The 21,369-nt window shown below is 50.0% G+C and overlaps 9 protein-coding genes across 9 annotated transcripts; 4 read left to right on the top strand and 5 right to left on the bottom strand.

Annotated features, from left to right (window-relative positions):
- Positions 1-95: 95 nt before the first annotated feature.
- MYCFIDRAFT_33144 (uncharacterized protein) lies at positions 96-1,790 on the bottom strand (the record flags this gene model as incomplete). The annotated part of the gene is made up of 2 exons (XM_007921741.1): positions 96-755; positions 846-1,790. 2 exons carry the CDS (start codon positions 1,788-1,790, stop codon positions 96-98), a joined length of 1,605 nt encoding a protein of 534 aa, XP_007919932.1.
- A 583-nt stretch (positions 1,791-2,373) lies between these two features.
- Positions 2,374-3,112, top strand: MYCFIDRAFT_78449 (uncharacterized protein; the record flags this gene model as incomplete). Its single annotated transcript, XM_007922314.1, has 2 exons — positions 2,374-2,963; positions 3,025-3,112. The coding sequence occupies 2 exons, from the start codon at positions 2,374-2,376 to the stop codon at positions 3,110-3,112; spliced, it is 678 nt and encodes a 225-aa protein (XP_007920505.1).
- A 423-nt stretch (positions 3,113-3,535) lies between these two features.
- Positions 3,536-4,975, top strand: MYCFIDRAFT_210180 (uncharacterized protein). The gene is made up of 3 exons (XM_007924082.1): positions 3,536-3,626; positions 3,926-4,234; positions 4,292-4,975. The coding sequence occupies exons 1-3, from the start codon at positions 3,561-3,563 to the stop codon at positions 4,415-4,417; spliced, it is 501 nt and encodes a 166-aa protein (XP_007922273.1). The 5' UTR covers positions 3,536-3,560; the 3' UTR covers positions 4,418-4,975.
- Positions 3,810-4,975, bottom strand: MYCFIDRAFT_210179 (uncharacterized protein). The gene has a single exon (XM_007924083.1). It carries the CDS (start codon positions 4,939-4,941, stop codon positions 4,489-4,491), a length of 453 nt encoding a protein of 150 aa, XP_007922274.1. The 5' UTR covers positions 4,942-4,975; the 3' UTR covers positions 3,810-4,488.
- Positions 4,976-5,994: 1,019 nt separating this feature from the next.
- On the top strand, positions 5,995-8,130 carry MYCFIDRAFT_89926 (uncharacterized protein; the record flags this gene model as incomplete). The annotated part of the gene is made up of 2 exons (XM_007924081.1): positions 5,995-6,223; positions 6,275-8,130. 2 exons carry the CDS (start codon positions 5,995-5,997, stop codon positions 8,128-8,130), a joined length of 2,085 nt encoding a protein of 694 aa, XP_007922272.1.
- A 1,873-nt stretch (positions 8,131-10,003) lies between these two features.
- On the bottom strand, positions 10,004-12,190 carry MYCFIDRAFT_171166 (uncharacterized protein; the record flags this gene model as incomplete). The annotated part of the gene is made up of 7 exons (XM_007924080.1): positions 10,004-11,039; positions 11,066-11,184; positions 11,219-11,414; positions 11,455-11,710; positions 11,750-11,997; positions 12,027-12,114; positions 12,172-12,190. The coding sequence occupies 7 exons, from the start codon at positions 12,188-12,190 to the stop codon at positions 10,004-10,006; spliced, it is 1,962 nt and encodes a 653-aa protein (XP_007922271.1).
- Positions 12,191-13,735: 1,545 nt separating this feature from the next.
- Positions 13,736-15,763, bottom strand: MYCFIDRAFT_127538 (acetamidase; the record flags this gene model as incomplete). Its single annotated transcript, XM_007924079.1, has 7 exons — positions 13,736-13,872; positions 13,920-14,205; positions 14,304-14,424; positions 14,489-14,972; positions 15,025-15,124; positions 15,178-15,438; positions 15,497-15,763. 7 exons carry the CDS (start codon positions 15,761-15,763, stop codon positions 13,736-13,738), a joined length of 1,656 nt encoding a protein of 551 aa, XP_007922270.1.
- A 189-nt stretch (positions 15,764-15,952) lies between these two features.
- MYCFIDRAFT_78454 (uncharacterized protein) lies at positions 15,953-17,123 on the top strand (the record flags this gene model as incomplete). The annotated part of the gene is made up of 2 exons (XM_007922315.1): positions 15,953-15,987; positions 16,391-17,123. The coding sequence occupies 2 exons, from the start codon at positions 15,953-15,955 to the stop codon at positions 17,121-17,123; spliced, it is 768 nt and encodes a 255-aa protein (XP_007920506.1).
- A 45-nt stretch (positions 17,124-17,168) lies between these two features.
- On the bottom strand, positions 17,169-18,078 carry MYCFIDRAFT_171161 (uncharacterized protein; the record flags this gene model as incomplete). Its single annotated transcript, XM_007924078.1, has 2 exons — positions 17,169-17,191; positions 17,223-18,078. The coding sequence occupies 2 exons, from the start codon at positions 18,076-18,078 to the stop codon at positions 17,169-17,171; spliced, it is 879 nt and encodes a 292-aa protein (XP_007922269.1).
- Between the last annotated feature and the right edge of the window lie 3,291 nt (positions 18,079-21,369).

The following is a 21,369-nucleotide window of genomic DNA, read 5'->3' as shown; positions in this document are numbered from 1 at the left end:
CAAGCCTGGCTTCACATTTCTGTCGCATACATGCCGCTCTCTGCAGTACTATTAAAGAAACTCTAAATCTATGTCTATAAGTCTTGCCGTTGCGATTACAATAGACCGAGATACTCGCCGAGGTCGAGCAAGCGGGAGAGAAAGACACCACTAACTCCCACCAGGGATGCAATGATAGGCAAATGGACAAACCACTCCAAAGATCGTATGCAACTCAGCATGACCATGAGGACCAGTCTTAGGAGGTAGTCTTTCCAGATGAGTCTCGGAGCTTGGCCTCTGCTGTAGGTGGAGTCTACAAACTCGAAAGGAAGCTCAGCTCCGAGATACTCAATCGCAACGCGGACGCCGCTACTGAAGCCATCCTCGTGAAAGCCATACTTGGTCCACGCTCCACAATAGCTGACACCTCTGGTATTTTGTATGCTTTCAAGGCGCTTCTGAGCACGTACAGCGTCGGCAGTGTACAGTGGGTGTTGATACGTGAATTTTCCTTGCACTTTCGTGGGATCAGGACTCGACTGTGGGTTCATTGTCACCAGTACTGGGCCATGGTGCTCTTCTGGAAAATGTTGCAGAATGTTCATGCAGTATGTCAGAGTGACTCCGGCCGGGTGAGAGAGCTTTGAGGGTTGGGACTGAACGAGGTAATTCCAGCTTGTCCACACTTTCCTTCGCGTAGGCATCAGAGCTAGGTCGGAGTGCAAGTAGCAAATGTTCTCGGTTGTTTTGAAGGTCGAGAAGATATCGAACTCCTCCTGTGACACTTGTTGTCCACCGCTTGGTGACTTGACGAAGCTGCTGGATTTGGACGAGCTACTTTTTGATTTGCTCCCAGAAGATACCAGATTGTTGCGCGCTCCATGTTTCGACAGCAGTGGGAGCACTTCATCCCCATGGCAGCCAAGTATCACATGGTCGAATGCATCGCCGTCGATACGTCCTGATGCTCCGTCTATCCATGATAATGTCACCAAGCCTTTCGCGCCTGGCTCAGGCCTTACCACATTCGCTACCTCACACGAAGGATGAATGTGCAGTCGATCCTTTGGAAACTGTTTGACGATCGCATCGATGTAGCGCTGTGAGCCGCCAGGTATCGTCATCCAGGCCGGCCGTTCTGCGAGTGTCGAAAGTAAATGATGATTCCACATGAATCGTATCAGCGTTCTTGCTGGAAATTCCAGACTGGCTTTGTCGGGGGACGTGCTCCATACTGCAGCCGTCATCGGAATGAGGTAGTCGTCTCGGAAAGATTGTGAATATCCGTACTTATCGAGGTATTCACCAATACTCATGTCGATAGCATGCGTTCCGCCATAAGTCGATGACGAGCGAGTCCCGTCGAAAGCATCCTCTGGCTCGCTGAGAAGATCGAGGGCGTATTGATTGAAGCGAACTATGTCGTATATCATGCGCCAGTGCCTTGGTCTGAAAAGATTCCGCCTTTGAGCAAAGATACCACGAGTCTCTCCGGACCATTCAAAAGCGCCATGATCTCTTGAGACACCAAAGGTCATTTCAGTATTGACAGGATCGACTCCGACATGCTGGAGAAAGCGAATGAAATTAGGATAGGTTGCAGTATTCATGACAATGAAGCCGGTATCCACTTGAATCGTCTCATCGTTGCGGCCCCGGAAGGATTGAGTATTCGTATGGCCTCCAAGTTTGCTCGATTTTTCGAAGATGTGTATTTCATAGTCGGTGTTGTTGAGTGCCCATGCCGCCCCCAGCCCTGCACAACCACTGCCGACGATAGCAATCCGCTTCCGTTCCAGCGACCCCATCCTCCTAGCTGAGCTGTTTGCTTCCGGCTGCTGTTTGCGGCCAAATAGATTCATCGGTGATATCCTTCTGGACTATGATGTTGTACATGTGAAACAGGTTGAAGAAAGATAAGAGGCAACCATGGCAGCTGCAACCCACTTTGGGAATGGCCAGGGTAGGAACAGTATTCTAAGCGGTTGGATTGGCCGAGTCCAGTCACCAGTGGCTGCCACGATACCAAGCTGCGTGTTCGTGCCTGAATCTCGCAGGAACAGAGTGCTGTATGGCCAGTGATACTCGTTAGATAGCTCTGTCCTTTGGTGTTGATGCCGAACGAAGCGTGAGAGCAAAGGCGTCACGAGTCCAGCCACGATCGTCGTCTTCCTTCCTTCCTTTGATCTGCCGCCGACATCTCAGCCACACCGTCAACTGACAACGGACATCTTGCGCGAGGCATCAACATATCACCACACTCAGCACGAAATAATCGGCCTGTAGATACCCTCATAGCGTTCCATATCACCAGAACCTCCACGCAGAAAATTTCCGACCACCGCATCTCCTTCTCGGCCTTTTGCGACACCCACATCTCCATCCACGACCATGTCGAACCCACTGGACACCGACGCAGGCTCCGAGCTCTTCAGCAACTACGAAGCAGAGCTCAAGCTCATCCAAGCAGATGTATCGCAGAAGCTGGACCAAATCCCCGAGCTCTCGGGCGAGCCGCGAAAGTCAGCGATAGCCCAAGCCGAACGAGCCTTAGACGAAGCCAAAGAACTCCTCGACTCGATGCGGCTCGAGAAACAAAACATCCCCCAAGCCTCCAAAGTCAAAGTCAACCAACGCTTCCGAAACTACGAAAGCGACGTCGATGCCGCGAAAAGGAAACTCAAGAGTCTGCGAGATGACCGTCAGGCATTATTCGGGAAGCGGTATACAGATAGCCCCACGGAAGACGATCAGCTGGCGCAGCGCCAACAGCTTCTGAGCGGAACGGAGAGATTGGAGCGCTCGAGTGGGAGACTACGAGAGTCGCAGAGAATCGCGCTTGAGACGGAAGATATTGGACGCAATACGCTGGCCGATCTCAGCAGGCAGCGAGAAACGATTGAGCATACGAGGAGTACGTTGTTGGAGAGCGAGGGATATACGGATAGGAGTAACAAGACGCTCAAGGGCATGGCGAGAAGGTATTTTCCTGGTTTATGGTGATGTGAATGGAGGGTGACTTGCTGACTTGTCTTTTCTTAGAATGGCTACGAATAAGATCATCACGGTTGCGATTATTGCGGTGTTGGTCATATTGATTATTGCGGTGATTGTGAGCAAGTTTAGGTAGAATGTACGAGATGGACGGAGACTTTCCAGTCGGAGCATGATGGGGTGTGGTATGATGGAAGGCTTGTATAGAACAGCTAATGTAACAGTTTCAGAATCACGACGGAGTTGTCTTGTTGATGATGTTGATTCTCGAAAGCGTCAGATCAAACGTCTTTCTTCTCCCTTGTGAGCGGACCTGCTGCGTGATGAAGATCCCCTGTGAGACTCCTAACTCGTCCTCATCATTATGCACACTCGTACTCGTTCCCAAGTACGCAAACCTATCGGAACCAACACCTCATTACCTGTTCCTGGTCGCGGTTACATAGAGTTTCGTGTGACTAAGCTTCTATCATGGGTTCGTTGTGGAGGGCGATCAACAACAGCCGCGGCTTTGTTCTCGTTACCCTCTTTTATCACATACTAGCCCGAACGACTACTGCAGTTTCGAAAGCAAGCAAAAAGCAATGAGGGAACCTACACCTTTGGAGAGACTACGAGAAGTCTTTGATGCGAGAGCATTTGCTGAAGACGTACGTTTTGAATTCTTTCTTCCTTTCTGCTTGCAGTAACTAGTGCTGTGCTGTGCTGCGTTTCACGGCATCTGCTTTACTAGCGTCCTGCCGAGGACGAGCTAGTTGAAGTACTTTACTGCTACTACCGCCGCCAGCAATATGACGAAGGGGAACGAGGAAGGGAAATGGATTGATCAGATTCAATAACGATTGAATTTGTTTGTGGTATCTTCACATTCTTCTACATGATTATGCCGAGCAATTGAGTTTGACCTCGGAAGAGCTGGTTGCTGACACTGCACTGCCCCTTCGCATAGGAAGATGAAGATCCCGACAAGAACTTCCTTATACCATGGCTGAAGAAACTCGAGGTTTTGGAAGCCGAGAAGATGTCCAAGACGACTTCGAGGATTGTGTATCGCTTTCCCGTACTCAGGGAGTACCTTAATCCCACCCGGACGTTCCATGGAGGAGCGATCGCTTCGATGATGGATGTTTGCACGACCTGGTGCTTATTCCTGATATGCGATTATGGATTTTGGAGCACAATGGGCATCACAAGGTCGATGCATTGCGTGTACCTCAAGCCGGCCATGGAGGATGACATGCTCTTGTGCGAGTGCCGGGTATGCCTTGTTCACCTCCCTTTTTCCACCTTGCTCTTCACTGACTCTTGACTGCAGATTGTGCATGCCGGCAAGAGGTTGTGTCTGCTTACTGGGAGTATGACTCGAGAAAAGGACGGCGCGGTGGTTGCGACTTGTGAGCACAACAAGTATAATATCGACGCCGATTCGTCACATATGTGATCGGAGAAGTTGCGCTGGATGGGCGATGCTGGATAGATAGACAGGCCTTCTTTCAAGTGTCGTAAAAGCGTCTAAAAGTCGGTGACTCTACCATTGTAGCTCCAATCTCCCTTCCATCTCAGAGGATCGTTCTTCGGACCTCCCACCTCGCCAGTGTTGGGATTGATATCGCCCTCGAACTCAGGCGGCGCACCTCGTCGTACATTCGGATGCAGCTCTTCGCCATCGCCCTTGGCGGCTAGTCGTGCTCGGTCTCGTAGCTGTTCAAGCATCTTGTCGGCTTCGGATGATCTGGGAGCAGCAGCCATGCCATCAGCGCCGGACTCTTCCTTGAGCTCTCGTGGCGTGCTAAAAGCCCCAGTAGACTGCTGCTGTAGTTTCTCAAAGATCTCTTGTTCTTCCTTGGGCAATCGTGGCGGCGAAGGTCCTGTACTCCATGCTGATCTTGCGGGTATGGAGGTTGCGAATGATCGCCGCAGGACGCCAGGACGGATCATGCGTGAGGCTCTGGATACGGACTGCATGCTTTCGATCAGTGATAGAGGGATCCAGAGGGACTTGCAAGTGCTGGAAAGTGTTCGCAGAATATATGCGGCAAGAGGCAGGAGCGAGAGCAATTGCCGGGGTCGGAGCCAGAGCCGCGCCACCGTGAAAATGGACCCTTATAGAAATCTTATTCCCGGCATTCGACTTCACTTTGCTCTTTCACACAACAAACGCTGCTGAAACCTACCTTAACTGCTTTTCTCACCGGACAAAGTGATCAGGCATTTCAATTCACATACCCTCGCTGTGGGATCATGTGCACTTCGGCCCGCGTTATAAAAGCCCTTCCAAAACGTTGGCCACCGTAGTTGCCAACCTCATCCATTCCCCCAACGGCTTCGCAGCAACACCTCTTTTCGTCGGCATTGAATTGCAGCATGCGGAAGACTCTATCAGCCACCGACACCTATTGTGGTTCTTTATCGCCGAGTGCGCGCATCTATACTATACTTTGACACTTCTCCTCTACTATTCGAGTCCAACGGCGCACTTTCGTCGGCAGTGAAGTGTTATTCGCGGCACCTATAAGACTCGATCGCCGTCATCGAGTCCTATTGTGGCTATTTTGAGCGTTGCATTTCGACTACGCCTAGACGATTCTGTCCGCTCCCACCTATTGTCGAAGTCCAACGGCTCTATAGAAGTACGCGTCAAACCTGCGGTAACACCTCTCCTTCACCCGCAAAGTGGGGCCACTGCTATTATAGTTGTTGCCCTGCGGGTCGTAGCTATTGTCCTGCATATGGTGCGTGCATCGACAATAGGACCTTACTCAGCCTCCCTCAAGCGTTTAGTACTTCAACATTTTGAGCTGCACTTCCACTTCTACTTTTTCTTTCCACTCGATACATCAGACAGAAACCGACCTCGATAGCTTCTCTTCAGCATATACAACCTTCAGCACACAACTCACAGCACAACAGCGTTCACTATCAAACATTACAACATCTGCTTCTCACAGCGATTCACAGGCCGAGTATAGTACCTTGCTAGCCGCCTCCAGCAGCGCTAACTCATCTACCATCATCAAAATGGACCACATTGTCAATATGATCAAGAACTTCTTCGGCAACTTGCCGACTTTCGGCCCGGCTATCGAGAACGTTCTCAAGAAGTTGCCAGTTTTCGGTCCGATCTTCCGTAACCTCTTCAATGGCTTCTCTGGCAACCGTGTCGCCAAGGTCACTTTCCTGTGGAAGCTCTACCACCAGTTGGTCGGCGATTACCAGACCAAGCTGAAGGTTCTTCACGAGCGACACGGTAACGTTCATCCTCTCTGCCTTGACATTGACACTCACTAACATCTCGCAGGCCCTATCGTGCAGGTTGCGCCAGGCGAGTTCTCGGTCAGCGGCAAGGAGGGCAGTCTGCGCTTCATCGGCCGCTTGCCTGCTTCCACTCAAGGTCTTCTCAACCCACCAGCTATCAAGGTCCTTCAAGACGCCTGCAAAATGCAGAACCTCTTCGACCGCGAGCGTGTCATCGACGGCCGCAACCAGGCGCTGCAACAGCACTTTGTCAATGCCGCCAACGACCAGCGACAGATTGACCTCACCAAGCTTTTCGCCCGTTACGCCTACGATTTGGTCATTACTACCACCACCGGCAAGCCAGCTGGCTTCCTCGACATCAACGCCGACCCAGCCAAGATCGACAGCGCCATCAAGAACTGGAAGTTTGACGCCATCATCGTCGGCTCGTACTTGCGCTACAACAAATACATCAAGCCAAAACGTGAGAATCGCCTCTTCAGCAGCGTCTCCGAGGCATCTACCGCTACCACTGACGAGAAGCTGGCCGCTACCCACGATACCGATGGTATCTCTCCTCTACATGAAATCAAGCCGTCCAGTCTCATCAACGCCAGTGACCATGAGGCAATGACCGTTCTCGCGCTGGCCGCCGCCGACCCAGCTATCATCCTCGTCACCAAGGCTCTCTCCTATGTCTACAACAACCATGACATTCTCCACAGTCTCCGTGCCGAGTTCAAGGCTTCCGGCATCTCGCACGTACCAACCTTCAAGGAGCTGATTCTCAACAAGTCGCGCTTGCCATTGTTACATGCCGTCCTTCTCGAGTGCATCCGCCTTCATCCTATCTACATCTCAGGTCTCAGCTACATCGCGCCAGATGACGGATTTCGCGCCAATGGCCTAGAGATTCCTGCTGGTAACCTGATCACTCCTACCTGCGTCGTCGAGCACGTGAATCCAGAAGCTTTTGGCAATTCCGGCGTTTGGGACCCAGCTCGTTGGCTCAACGGCGCCACAGCAGAGCTCAAACGACTACTTCCCGCTTTCAACCTTGACAACGGCCGTGGCGCCAACCCAGATACTGTCGCCGAGTTCCACTCTCTCATCGCCAGCAAAATCATCATTCAAGTCGTCACCAACTTCGACATTGCCGGCGACAGCCTCAAGACTGCCAAGATCGCCGTTGCCGATGGTGCGCAGAACGCTGCCTCCATCACCGAGGCATCGAATGACCGCGTCGGCCAGACTACACCTGCTACTCTCGGTGCCATGGATCGTCTTGAGCAATACCTCGGCGCCGATGGTGTACGTCTGCTGCTGACTCGCTTCAACCCAGACGCCACAGGCCGTGGTTCCTGGGGCAGAGAGCCGCTTCGTGTCGGCCCACTCGGGACCAGAGATGACTTCTACGACCTCCTGAGATCTGTCAAGTCCATCTACGGTGGCCGTCTCTCCCTCGACCAGGCCCCAGACAAGACCGTCGTCATCGGCACCAAAGCGATGATCGAATACACCAAGAACAAGGCAAAGACGACGACGACGCGCCCTGTCTCGCAGCCAATCAAGAAGCAAGAGAGCGTCCCTGCTGCTGGCAAGCGCCTTGTTGTCGGTGCTTGGGGTGAGTTCGCGGTGAAAGAGCACGAGCGCCAGGAAGGCTTCAAGACGAAGGAGAGCTGGGAGGCGCAGAAGAAGCAGAACGAGGAGGCCGCACAGGAGGCGAAGGCAAGCCCGCCTGCCCAGGCTCCGCAATTCAAGGCGACCTGGAAGCAGACGGGCATCGGCGCCAATGGCAAGCGCAAGGTCGTCAGCACGCAGACGACCTTGGAGCCTTCCGCTTCGCCTGCTCCTGTTGCGGCCCCTCGCACGCTGCCACCACATCTGCGGAAGGCAGCGGCCGGTCCGGCCAATTAGGCCCTCAAAACAGCACAGATAGCATGAGAAATCAAGTCTTGGCGCTGAAATTTGCACATTTTTCTTGAGTTCATTCGCTCATGATCGTGTCGCTTCCACTGGATAGGGTGGTTGAACGCCCTTCGTGTTAGTTTTCGAAGTAGTTGTGCCGGCAAAGAGAGTGGAGTTGAGTGCATAGGTGACTATGATATTCTCACGGATTTCGGCATAGATTGTCTATTGCTTCTACCAGATAGGGTGGTTCAAAGCCCTTCGTGTCGCTTTGCGGCGTAGCTATACCGGCAGAGATGGTGGAGTTAAGCGATGAGAATGCGCACATTCCCACGTATTTGGACCTAAATCATTCGTTGCTTCCACCGTATAGGGTAGTTCGACGCCCTTGGTGTCAGTTTGAGATATGGCTATGCCTGCAGAGAAGGTGGATATCAACGCCTAGGTGATGCGAATGAAATAGTGGAATTCTCACGCATCTCGGCTGAAGTTAACCATTACTTCCACGGTATAGGGTAGTTCAGCGCCTTCCGTGTCAATTTGCGAAGTAGTCATGCAGCTGAGAGGGTGGAGTTGAGCGATGAGAATGCGCAAAGGTAACTATGAGATTTTCACGTATTTGGACCTAGATTATCCATTTGCTTCCACCGCAAGGGCGGTTTGATGCCCTCCAGGTTAGTTTGCAATGTCGCTATGCCGCTGAGATAGTAGAGCTGAGCAATATCAACGCCCTAGTGATGTAGATAAAATCGTGATGTTCTCACGAATTTTGCCTTAAATTATCCATTGCTTGTCTAAAATAGACAGTACGGAGGCCTTGATTTCCCGTTGCGAGGCAGTAGAGACGGTAGAGATAACGGAGCTAAACGATGAAAATGCCTGGTTGCCAGTTGGTGTGGATTATAGTGGTTGATTCTTGAATTGCATATTCAAGTGAATATTCATATTCAGAATATTCATAATTGATTCTAGCATTCTTGAATATTTATGAATATGAATATTCAGGCGGTTATACTACGGCGCACTTATATCCCATATAAGTATGCAAATTCTAGCTCTTTCTTTATACAATACAACATCTTCAATAGGACGGAAACGCGTAGAAGTAATCGAGGTAGGTAAACAGCCAACTATAGCATTCCAGTATATACTAATGGTTTAGATGTCGGACTCGGAGCCTAACTCGGAGCAAGAGTTATAGACAATCGACTAGTCTACGTAGGCGTTCTTAGCATTATAGAGCTATTATCTCAACCTCCTGCTTAAGGATATAGTAGCTACTTATCTAACTCTTAGCGAGACCGACTATTGTATTACCCCTGCTTAGCTCTATTTCTAATAAGCCGGCATCCTATTATTCATTAACGAAGTAGCGTAGAATAACTTTAAGCAGTATATCGGAGATGCGGAAAAGGAGGGTCTATAGCTGCTATTCCGTAGGGTTACGAGGAAGACGATAAAGAGCCTCGTATATACGCCGGAGTACTACTAAAATTGAATAACTATTATCTAATCCACTATTCAATCCACTGCTAGAATCCAACTAACTATTCAAACTAGTGAAATATTCATTCTTTTTGCCCTTTTACATGCTGATTCTGATTATTCACTTGAATATTCTGAATTGAATATTCACTGATTTGATTTGAGGGTGTAGAATCGATTATTCAGGAATCAACCACTATGGTGTGGATGAAATCATAATATTCTCACATATTTCGCCTAAAATTCTCTATCGCTTCTACGAAATAGATAGTACGGAGGCCTTGATTTCCCTCTGCTAGGTAGCTAGTCTATAGACATAGACAAGCCAAGTCGGTACAAGGTAATCAAAATGAAAAACTTCTTACTCTAAATTCTTTTCTGCCTCGAACCGCCTATTCTACTCTACGGGCATGAAAAATGGCAGCGATTCTCGGATCTGAACAAGCCTCGTCCTCTCTTTCGAAACAGCTTTAAAATCTTTGCATCGGAAGTGTAGCGCCACCAGTTGTTTTGACAGCAAAACAGCTTGCGCTCTGCAATCGGCGTCCCCTTCCTGGAACCTCTCGATCGCTCGTTCCAGAACTCTTACACCTTCTGAGGCTGCTTTCTTGATGAATTCAGTGCTAAGCATAGTGGTCGCGAGGAAGATCGCTTTGGAGACGGTATTGTGCTGGATCGGCTCTGTTGAAGGTAGCATTCTGTTTGACAGCCAGTAGAGCCGTTTACCCAGCTCAAGCTTCAGTCGTTCGTCCTTGCTGTGGTTCCACGAAGCAAATGCATACTCGTACAGCCGGGACAAGCGGAATTCGTCGGGTAAGTCTGTTGCTTTATTGTACAGGTCATCCATCCTTCTATACCTCTCCAATAAGGAGGTACTTTTTAGTTCCTTCTTCTCCCAGCTTTTGGCGTATTGAACCGCCGAATGTAAAAGAAAGGGATCATGAGGCTTCAGGAACGTCTCAAAGGTCTGGACTGTAAGCTCATGAGCGAGACGGAGCGTGTCTCTGCGTTCGTCTGAGGGCATGTAACAAAGGTGTGTCACAATCAAGGCCCATGGATGGGCAGTCCCGTGCTGCTGGGCGCCCTGCTGAATGGTGGGGAGGAATTTTGACAGTGTGAGTGCGTATCTTGTTGCTGCCTCTGCTTTCTTCTCCTGCGCTTTTGCACGCATTTGCCGCTCCACTTCCTTCGAGACCTTGAATTTGTTTATTGCCCTGCTGATGTGGTTCCGACTTCGGTGAAACGATCCTGTAGTCTTCGCACGCGCAAAGATCGCTTCGATTGCTGAGCAGATCGACCAAAAGCTCGGCAATGATGAAGGATCAGCGAGGCAAGCGGCCTCCAATAGCTTTTCAGATATTTCGTGAAGAATATAGAAGAACTGCCTGGTACTTCGTACCTTCTCGTGCGACGGATTTGTGGCCCTGTGACGTCTTTTGGTTTGATGACCACTTTTCACCTGAAGAAGCATTGAAGCAGTTTTGCATTTGTCGGAAATGATTGTCCAGTTTCTGAGGGAAGTTCCGTCAAGTATAGACGGACCATCCGATGCGGAGGCTTGGGTATGAAGTTCGCCGCCTGTGCAAAAAGATGCGAGAATGTAGTATATTACGTTGCCAAGGACCATGGCCCGTCTACGAAAGGTGTCCGGCATGGAAGGTTGGATTTCCGATGGTCCAGAAGTACTGTGGTTGGGAAAGAGGAGCAATGAAGTACCCGGCTCGAGCCGTCGTTTCCACCTCCTTGTGCGTTTCTTCTTCGTCACCTTCCACTGGCCGAGCACACTTTTGTACTGATTTTTCCTGAAGCTCATCAGCTAAAGCACCCATATAGAGGAGGATTACTTACGACGCAGTGAAGCCACAAATCGACATACATCTTTGCAAATCCTCAAGTGTGAGAAGCTCATACAAATACGCGACAGTAGGCATCAATTGTGCCCATATAGTATCGGGAATGGTCGACTTTTTCCGGTTGGGTTGATGAGCGTGTCTATGCGGGAATGCGTGACAGTCCTTGAATTTCAGTGTAGTATGGATATCGGTCCCATTATGATCTCCGCCAATCCAGGTGGGAGGGATGTCCCAATGACCAGAAACAGTAGCTGCGGGAAAGGTTGAGTTGTAAGTAGTAGGGAAATCACATCCAAGCATTGGCTGCCCAGCATACCACAGGGAAACACCATGGGCTGAGGGAAGCAGATCATCGCCACTGGGAATCATCAGGGTGCTGCTGCTCTGGTCCATGGCAGTGGGAGCCAGCTGCGAACCAGCTGCGGCGGTTTGAGAAATCTCGAACTGCAAGTCTTCAATCATCTCAGCGCGATTTCCGGTTCCCAAGCATAGAACGGAGGAAGGGGATTCAGACGCTCGTGTAGTGGAGGATAGGATGCTCTCACATTTACTTTCAACGTAGGTCACACGACTTCATGATCTGATCTGCGCCTATACTGCCAGCGGGAGGTACCGGCGCTGCGCTGGTGCCAGCGCAACAGGACGAATCCTAATCCTAGTACCTCCGACAGTGTCCGACTAAAGTTGATTACTACAATCGGTTAGTGTATACTAGAGTGATTGCCGGGCATTGTTATTAGCTGCAAATGCTTCCGGTGAAGGGAGTCTTTTAAGAGATAAATAGAGGCTTATCTAGAGCATTCATAATTCTTGAAATATCAGTCTTCAGTCCAGCCTGACAGTCACACGGGTCGGTGCTTCTTTCACATCGCCTACGTACCCATATCGTTGGAGCATCGCTCATTTGCAAAATGGAAGCGAAGCATATGATTGTAGCTGTTGCTGACGTTCGACGAGACATGTCGGAGGCGTCGATCATCGTCGTCTGCCAGGATGAAACTGTCAAAGTCCTACAGCACAAACTGAAAAACTTGGTAAAAGGCTCTAGGAGGCAAGGCTGTAAGTAATGTTGGTCGCTGGCTTGGTCGGGCAACTTACTGTTTCCAAGCTCAAAACGATCTGTCCGTCTGTGTTGCCGACAACAGCCGGTTCAGTACTGCTGTGATACACAAAGCCAAAGATCACAAGTACCCGAGAACATGGGTTGTGCTCGCCAGTGGCCTGGTCCCCCAAATCTCGTTAAAGCCAACGACATGGTCGATCGATTGCACATTCTTCGAGTCAACAAACTGGAACCTCAAAGGGGCCTAGTGATCGAGGGAGCGTCAACCTGGAAGAAAACCCGACTGGATGCATGGACAGAGAAGAAACGAAAGCGAGAGTTGAGACTAAGTGAGGGTGTTTACATCATCTCCTCCAGCTTATCCTCTAATAAGGGACCCGGCACCTTCGACGAACACACCCGTGAGGAGAGCAAATCTTGTTTGCAGAAGATACTCGCAATCCTCAAGGGTGACGTGACATGGGAGAACATGAAAGGCCCTATTGCTATCCTAGCCGGCTTAGCCGGCCTGGCCGTAGGCTCCGTTAAGGCTTGGGCAACTTTGACATGCAAGGTCGATGGCATTTTTCTCTCGTGCCAGTACATGGGAATGAAGTTCCAGGCTGCCGGTTTCTCTTTCAGGCTATTAGCCGCGTTGAAAGTCATTGCTACGCCAATCTGCATCGGTGTCGTTGCTGGAGTTCTGGTTTACTATATTCCGTGGGACCAGTTTTTCAATTGGCTCGTAGGGTGGCTAAAGCAGGTTTTCAATGGAAGATTATGGGATACAATCCGCAGCCTTTGGCGCAATATTCAGTCGTTGCTCTTCCATGCGGGCAGCCAGCAGTCGAGCAGCAACCATGGTTACCGTGGAATGGGCATCTAGCGACATATTAACTAGCACATCCACATTTGCGCGATGAGTTCTCTGGAATCGATGAAAGTTCGCGGTGAAATGGCGCAAAGTCTACCTTGCGGCTCATGAAGGAGGTTGGCATGCCTTTGAAATGGATATGAAATCGCGTGGAAGATTGGTGCAGGCTCGTTCCCGGCGCTTCAAAAGGCGTGAGATGGACGAGTGTGGATTGGACGAGGTTTATAAGGCGTTCTACTCTTACGTACAGAGGTAGTTCGGAGTTCTTCGTATTAGTCCGTACTATAGTCGCCGTTTTAGGACTAGCGTTGCCTGTCGTTCCGCATGTGCTTCCTCTGCCACGAGAATATTTTCTTCTCGTTACGTAGCAGCAAAGGTTTGAAAGCGGTTCAAAGCGTCAGAAATGACTTCCACCAACCCAAGGACCTGCTCTTCCTGAAGCCGAGGACACATGACCTGAAGGCCGACGGGCATACCATGAACGTCTTGAGGATCAACTAGAATTCGTCAGAGCAGATCTACCCTGCGACTGCTGCATACTCACAGGTCTGTTGCACACGAGCATCGACATCGCTCAGCCGCGATCTCGACCCGTTTGTTTGATCCACCTCGCGGTCACCGACAGTGACTGGAAAGGTGGCAGCAGGATAGTCGAGGACATTCGCGATGGCAGAGTAGCCGAAGTAGTGGAATTCTCCATGTCGCGAAGCAGTATGCGGTGTAGCCGGAAGTATCACGCCATCTGGTATGCGTGCCGACGTGGTCAGGTTGGTGAAGGAGCGCCAATACGAGGCATATTGTGCTTGGTATTGTTGCTGCCTATCGCACAGCTCCCAAAATTCGGCAGAGGTACAGGGTTCCACGTCACCATTATCGTACCACTTCGAAGTGTCAGCCAGGAATCTGAAGCGGTGGGAGGGTAAATAACACTGGCTGTGAGACATGCATCTTTGAGCTGAGGGACCGGTGGCTCGCCACTCTGATTCAGAGCAAGACGTGCTTCAGCAGCAGCTGTAGAGCCGAAAATCCTGAAAAGATTCTCGACGGCGCTGAGCACGGCGGATCTCGCAATTAGCAAATGTGTCTTGAATTTTTGGGCATGCCGTCACTCACGCTGCATGAGGCGGTGGGTCCCAAAGCACTGTCTCGTAGCCGCAATGTTGCAGGGCTTGAGTGAGCATCAGTATTGCTCGGCTCACAGGAGGATGTGGCTGCACGTGTCCATCTGAAGCCATGATTCCGAACACAAGTCTCCCGGGAACAGCGTCTGCTTGTGATTTGCGCCTGCGTATGGCGTCCAGCTTTTCTTGCCGCCACGGAAGCTCAAGCACTCTCGGATCCGATAGCCACGGCCGTGCTGACAATAGACCCTGGAACACTTCCAGGAGGCCATCAGGCGATCTTGACATGAGACCGATGGCACCTCCAGAAATGGGCAGGCCTCGCAGAACCGTTGCGATGCCGCTGTATGGCAAGCGACCCTCGGAGCTTTTCAGCGACCAGAGTCCATTGAAGGCGCTGGGAATGCGGCTGGATCCTGCAACATCAGTGCCGATACCAAGCGGAGAGCCTTTGAGGGCAAGTAGAGCACCCTCGCCTGCCGGACATTAGCTCTTCAGGCCAGATGACTGATATCTAGATGTGCATACCACCACATGCACCGCCCGCTGAAAGATGGCGATTGAATGGACTGACGGTGGTCCCAATGATATTATTTGCCGTCTCACCCATCTGTACCACCACGGTCAGCTGGGTCGGAATCGTTCGCCGTCCTCGCGACTTGCCATCAAGCTCATTGGCACATTTGTCTTGCAGAACAGCACAGCACCGAGCTCTCGCAAGCTTTTGACCAAGGTGCCTTCGTCCGCGACGGATTTCTTGGCCTGCGTCCAACTTGCAAAGCCACAAGCAGAGTCCCATCCTGCGACATGGAAACGGTCCATGAGGCTGATGGGAAGGCCATGCAAAGGACCAATGGGCGAGTGGTGCGTGTTCCAGAAGTCATCGAGTTCTCTGGCACGGGCAATGGCACCGCGAATATCCAGCTCACTGAGGCAGCACGTCTGAGGCGAGTAAGAGTTGCATTCCCATTCCCCTGGGGGCTGACAGGCTGACACGAACCAATTCATGCGCCAGCACAGCACGATGGCAAAAGGCCACGGCGACTTCGCTTGCTGTCAAGTCACCAGTTCGCAGAGCGTGTAGCAGCTCGTGTGCTGGCCTTTCTGTGATGTCTAGCTCGCCGGTCGAGAGAGCGCGGCTGAGTGTCTCCCAAGGGCTTTGCGCAGAAAGCACGACATGCTCATCAAGTTTCCAATCCGGAGGCACATGTGCTAATAATTCGTCCCTTTTTGCCGACGCGGTGACCTGCCACGCGACGGAAGACATAGTCCACGCGCATCATCAGAATGGAGGTCACAGTCAAGATACACAGGTGGAGCTTGGTAGGGACGGTCCGAATGGGATGGTAATGTATTGGTTGTGAAAACCCTTACTGAGGCTTACTCTATGCTACCTACCTACCTACCTATTTTATCATTTTATTATTACTAGTTATTATTACAGATAATTACAGATATGCGGAGGTATACAGAGGACCTCGGGAGTGTCTGGTTCGTGCTTCGAGCACAAACCTTCCTTCACGCAACATGACAACTTTCCAGCGCTCTGCAATGCTCCGCCATCATGTTTCTGCTCGTGCCCAAACGTGCACACCACCACCACCAGCCACCACCCGAGACTGAGCCCGAGGAAGATCCGCGTGCCCCCGTCCGGACACAGAATGCTTGTACGGGCACAACACGCAACAAAACACCACTTGATTGAAGCATTCACTGATGCATTTGTGCTACCACTGCAGGCGATAGTTGTAGGGTGAAAAAGGCCAAGGTAGCTCGCTCGATCCCCTCGCCATGCACACATTGCTTACACGGCTCTTCTGCAGTGCAACGGGAAACAACCTTGCACGAGATGTGCTACACGACGGGACATCTGTGTGTATTCACGTGCCACCAGGCGTGATGTACCGGTAACTCCAGCTCAGGTTGCCCTGCTTCAGCATCAGAAGGACCGCATGTCAAAGGCTCTGCAGCAGATGGCTTCGGTCATTTCCAAACACGAGACAGGACAAGACAAGACGCCTGCTTCTTTCGATGTGCCCAACTTGCTGGACAAGTACGCACCTACACATTCGAATAAACGGGAACGTGACGCTGCATTGGATTACGCTGTGCAGGCTTCAAAGCGAAATTGTATTCAGCCTCCGCGGAGACCATCTGCTCCCGACCTTCCCCGCCCATCGCATACGCGGCTTGCGACCTACGAAGGAGGCGACAATCATGGCCGAGCCAAGATCATTGACACGAATGCACAATTCGTTCTCGAACCAGGTCCGGCGATGCAGCAGAATGCCGTCGGAAACAACGCCTTTGAGTCAATGCTTCAATTCATGCAGATGATGGGCACCTCCGGGGCGTCTTCTGCGCCGGATCAGGCCTTGAACGATTCCAGTCAGCTTCCAGCTCAGAACCTAGAAAGTATTGGAGTTGGAAGCACAGCTGCACTTTCCCCATCGTTCATTGATCTGGTTGACTGGGAAGCAAGCTTGGCCAACTTTCCGGACTCTATACTTAATTTTGGAAATCCCTTGCCGTCTGACAACAACAACAACAACTTTGTCAACCATGAGGATAATTCTACAATTGAGTCAACGATGGATAACGACGATGCTCTCATGAGACTTCCGTGATTACTTGACCACGTCATATACCGTATCCCCGCGGAATTTCATACCTTATCCCGTCGCGATAATACCGCCTCGCTTTCCACTCCGAATCGTACAGAACACGTGGAGCGCAGCGCTTTGCATAGTCGAGCTCAGAATCTACATGCACCACAGCGCCAGTCTGTCCCATCCTGCTTCCATTTACAGAATTTATATCCTCCTTCCCAGGCTGCACGGAGCAAGCTTCCAGCGGCTTTGGTCGATCGTGTTCATTCTTCACACAAGCTTTGTCCATTATTTCCACCGCTTCCACTGTCCGAGGGGTGCAGGATCGAAGTGAGCCCGCCTTCCTCAGTCCCGATAGCACGATCAGCAGGAAAGCTTCAGGATCTTTCAAAGCCGACCCGATGCTACGCTTCTTCATATCCTTAGGCTCGCCTCTCAGCCAGCGCTGCTGCTTGCTTGATCTTCGACGGACTTCGCGCCATCGACGGCGAAAATCATCCCATGAATCGATGCTGGGATCAAACGGTTTCCTCCGGGGGAAAGTCCTTAGCACGCGATCACTGCGCTCCTCGATCGGATCGCTGATTGTGACGCTGATTGAAATGCCCTCGATCCATCTCAGGCTTTCGGCAAGGGAAGGCATAGCAAGGAGGAATTGGTAACCCTCAGCTCGCACGCGAATGACATTGGATCGGCGACGATAATCAAGAGCAAGCCCCACTTCGGCTGACTGGAGGCCAAACGTAACCCTACGACCTTTCTTTCGAAATTCCAGCTTGGTGCCACGAAGGATAGCGATGACTCTCTCCCAGTTGCGGACAAGAGAAGGGTTGAATGGTGTATCGAATTCGCACTTGAGCAACAACGGTGCCACCAGTAACACCGAGCAAGTGTACTCTGGAAGTTGCGAAGAGCCATTCTCGCAATCGTCATAACGAGGAGGCGAGTCGATCGAATCATGGCGCCGAGCCATCGAGCATTTGGCAGGTTTGGAATGTGGAGGCGCTTTCGAAAACAATGCGATCTTCGTGGTAAATAAAGACTAGCGTCTGCTGAAGTGAAGTGAAAATGCGGTGTGGTGTGGTCAAATGATGAGGCCGTGACAGCCGGATGATGGCAAGCACATATCATGGAAGCGGCTTGTGCGGCCCGTTGCGGAGGCGTCCCTTAGTTCTAGCGTTGCCGCCTCGCCACTTCCCCGAGCCCCAGCTACCCGCCCGAGCCCCAGTGATACAGTGGATTATGGAATCCGCTGTTCCTAACAAAATCGCGTGGGGAAGCGATTTCCGGATCCCCGCAACTACCACCGACCGGGCAACCACTGCTGCTAGCCATAAAGCCAAAGTTTGTTAGCAAATCAGTAGTATAGCAAAATTCAAGGTGTTGTTAGTTGCTATCTACTTAGGTCCAAGCGGGTTACGACCTGTAGCCTTATAACCACGCGAGGCTATATATGCTGGCTTATACTAGTCTCTAGCCTGCTAGCTAGCCTGTTACTATATATAATACTGCTACTAAGTGAACTAATAGTGCTGCTGCTAAGTGAACTGATAGTGCTGTTGCTACAGCACCTAGTAATAAAGTAGCCGTCCTATTAGCTATATAAGTAACTATTGTTATTGTTGTTGCTAGTGTTACTAAGCAGCCTATCGTTGCTGCTGTTCAAATAACGCCGCCTACTGTCGGCTATGTTTAATCTGTTACTAAGTGCGCTGTTCTTTACGCGCTCGAAGGTTATTAAGCTCTTGCCGTAGAAGGTCTAGCTTAGAAGGAGGTTATAGTTATAGTTTAACCGGAAGTAATAGCTCTTAACGTAGATTATAGCACTCGAAGCTAGAAGGGTAGTAGGTAGAGCTACATAGTCGATTAGCCTTCTAGTAAGGATACTGTTAAGTACGGCATTGGCTCTTTACGCACTTATAGTGCTTAATAGTCGTCCGTAACTAAGTAAGCGATACGCTAGGCTCGAGTACGAAGGCCGCTGTTCTTAGTATTGTTGTCTTCTACTTCTTAGCGACTGCTGTCTTATTCAAGTCGTCTAATTCTCGAGCCGTTGCTATACGTTTTGTTGTATATAACGTCGCTCCGCTAGTAAGAGGTTTGCGGTTGCTATAGATTACCTATAGCTCTCGAATACGGTGCGAGTTAAAGAGCCGTACCTTCTTAAAGTCGACAAACTAGTAAGCGTAGAAGTAAGAAGGCAATAGCACTGCACGGCTGCCCTCTATCTCTAGAAGCTTTATAATATCGTAAAGGCACGGATAGCTATAGGTCTTAGATAGGTAGTCGTTGCAGCGGCACTATAGACAAGAATACGAGTATGCCGAGTGCTTAATCTCGTTGCTATTAGCATCAACTGTAGCCTTTAAAAGCGAGTTAGTACGCGAGTATAGAGCCTATACTTCGAGAAGGCAATAGTCGCTAACAACTCGAGTTATAGAAGACTAGAATAGACCGATTAAGGCCTTAGAACAGCGCTTTAGGTTGTTAGCGAGTGCAGCTCGGCGGCGGTCGTAGCCTTAGTGCTACTAGTTAAGAAGCGACTCGAAGAGGGTAAAGATATCGTACCGACTGCTATAGTTTAACTACTCCTTAATCCGACCGTAGGTTGCCTCGACTCGTAACGTTGTTTTATAGCTAAAGTGCATTACTTAGTTAGTCTAGCAGTGGACAATCTTCTCCTTATAACACTACCAGTTATTGTTTAAATAGGACTTAAACTGTAGAAACACGTTATCTAGCTTATAAGCCTTGTCGTTGAATTCTTCCTCGGACTGACTCTAGACTATATAAGTAAACAGCTTTATAAACTGAGTAGTCCTTAGACTATTAGTCTACGAGCCATCGTTAGCCTTTACCTATACAAAGTCGCCTCGTTCTTTACGTACTCGAGTTAATATATCTTATTATAGGTGCTAGTCGCAGACGATATTCTTAGACTTTAGATACACCTCGTTAATCGCTAATATAAGAGCCGCTTTACGGTTAGTGCTAAAGACAATAGGTAGTAGACAACTATACTTCTCGAAGCTATTCCGGATTGACTGTAATAGCTGTATAAAGGCCGCCTTATTAGGCTTCGGTTTGACAAGGCTAACACCGAGTTTAATCGTGTTATTTATCGGTCTAGCGGCGACAATATCTAGCAACTCGAGGTTGTATAAATTAGTGCTATAAGTCGTGTCTAAACAGATAATATATAGCGTGTCCTTATAGGCAGAGAGCGACCGTAGATAGAGGGCAACTATTAACCGAATTGCACTATTCTTAGGATTAGTTGTTATCTCGTAGAAGATTGAATTCTCGTCTAGTAGCTTAACTATTCTCTCGGCCTAGTTTAACTCTCTTTGAGCGACAGTATTGCGGTTAAAAGCAATATTATAGACGTCGTATAGCTTTAGAATAACTCCCTAGCCTCGGAAATAGGCTATAATCTTCGAGGTTAGCATTCGTAACTGCTATAATCGCTCTAGTTGCTTAAGGAATTGCTAAGACCTCGTACGGATACGTATATTAGTTAATAAGACAACGTCGTTAGGTCTATAGTTATACTAGCAATATATATCTTTAGAAGAGTAGCGAATACACTACTTACTATCCGGCGTGCGAGGGTCGATAGCAATAGCGTAGAAATAGAATTTATAGCTAATCTTCTTCGTCTTCTTCTTCGCCTTATTAGTCGTTATCTAGGTACGTTTGTTAGGCTTACTAAAGCAGCCGCAGACGTAGAGATAGCGGTATTTAATACTATCCTTATTCTTCTTAGGTTTCTACTCTTTGAACTCGAATCTAGTGTCTATACTAAACGACTGAATATAGCGTACGAGCGCATTCTTCGAAGGAAACGACGACTAGCGAGGCAATAGCCTACGAGGGCGCTTAATCGTTACAAACTCGTGCTTTTAAGGTCGCGGCGATACTAATCGATATTCTAGTAGATTAATACGCTCGCGCGGTAGCGATAGCGATAGTAAGCGCGAGCGGCCTCGAATACGTATCTCCGAGACAAATTGAACCTCTTCCTACGACTTAATAACTACCGCCGAGAGCGCGCCTTCTATACCTTCTACCTCTATTTCTACCTCCTTCTGCGACTTAATAACCACCGCCGAGAGCGCGCCTTCTATACCTTCTACCTCTATTTCCACCTCCTTCTGCGACTTAATAACTACCGCCGAGAGCGCGCCTTCTATACCTTCTACTACCGCCGCCGCCGCTGCCGCCGCGCCGTTACCGCCGCCGGCGATAACTTTATCGAGAAACT

Source organism: Pseudocercospora fijiensis (genome assembly GCF_000340215.1).
Source record: "Pseudocercospora fijiensis CIRAD86 unplaced genomic scaffold MYCFIscaffold_1, whole genome shotgun sequence".
Taxonomy (NCBI): Eukaryota; Fungi; Ascomycota; class Dothideomycetes; order Mycosphaerellales; family Mycosphaerellaceae; genus Pseudocercospora; species Pseudocercospora fijiensis.
The sequence above is the reverse complement of the archived record's forward strand: the minus strand, read 5'-3'. Positions and strand labels throughout refer to the sequence as shown.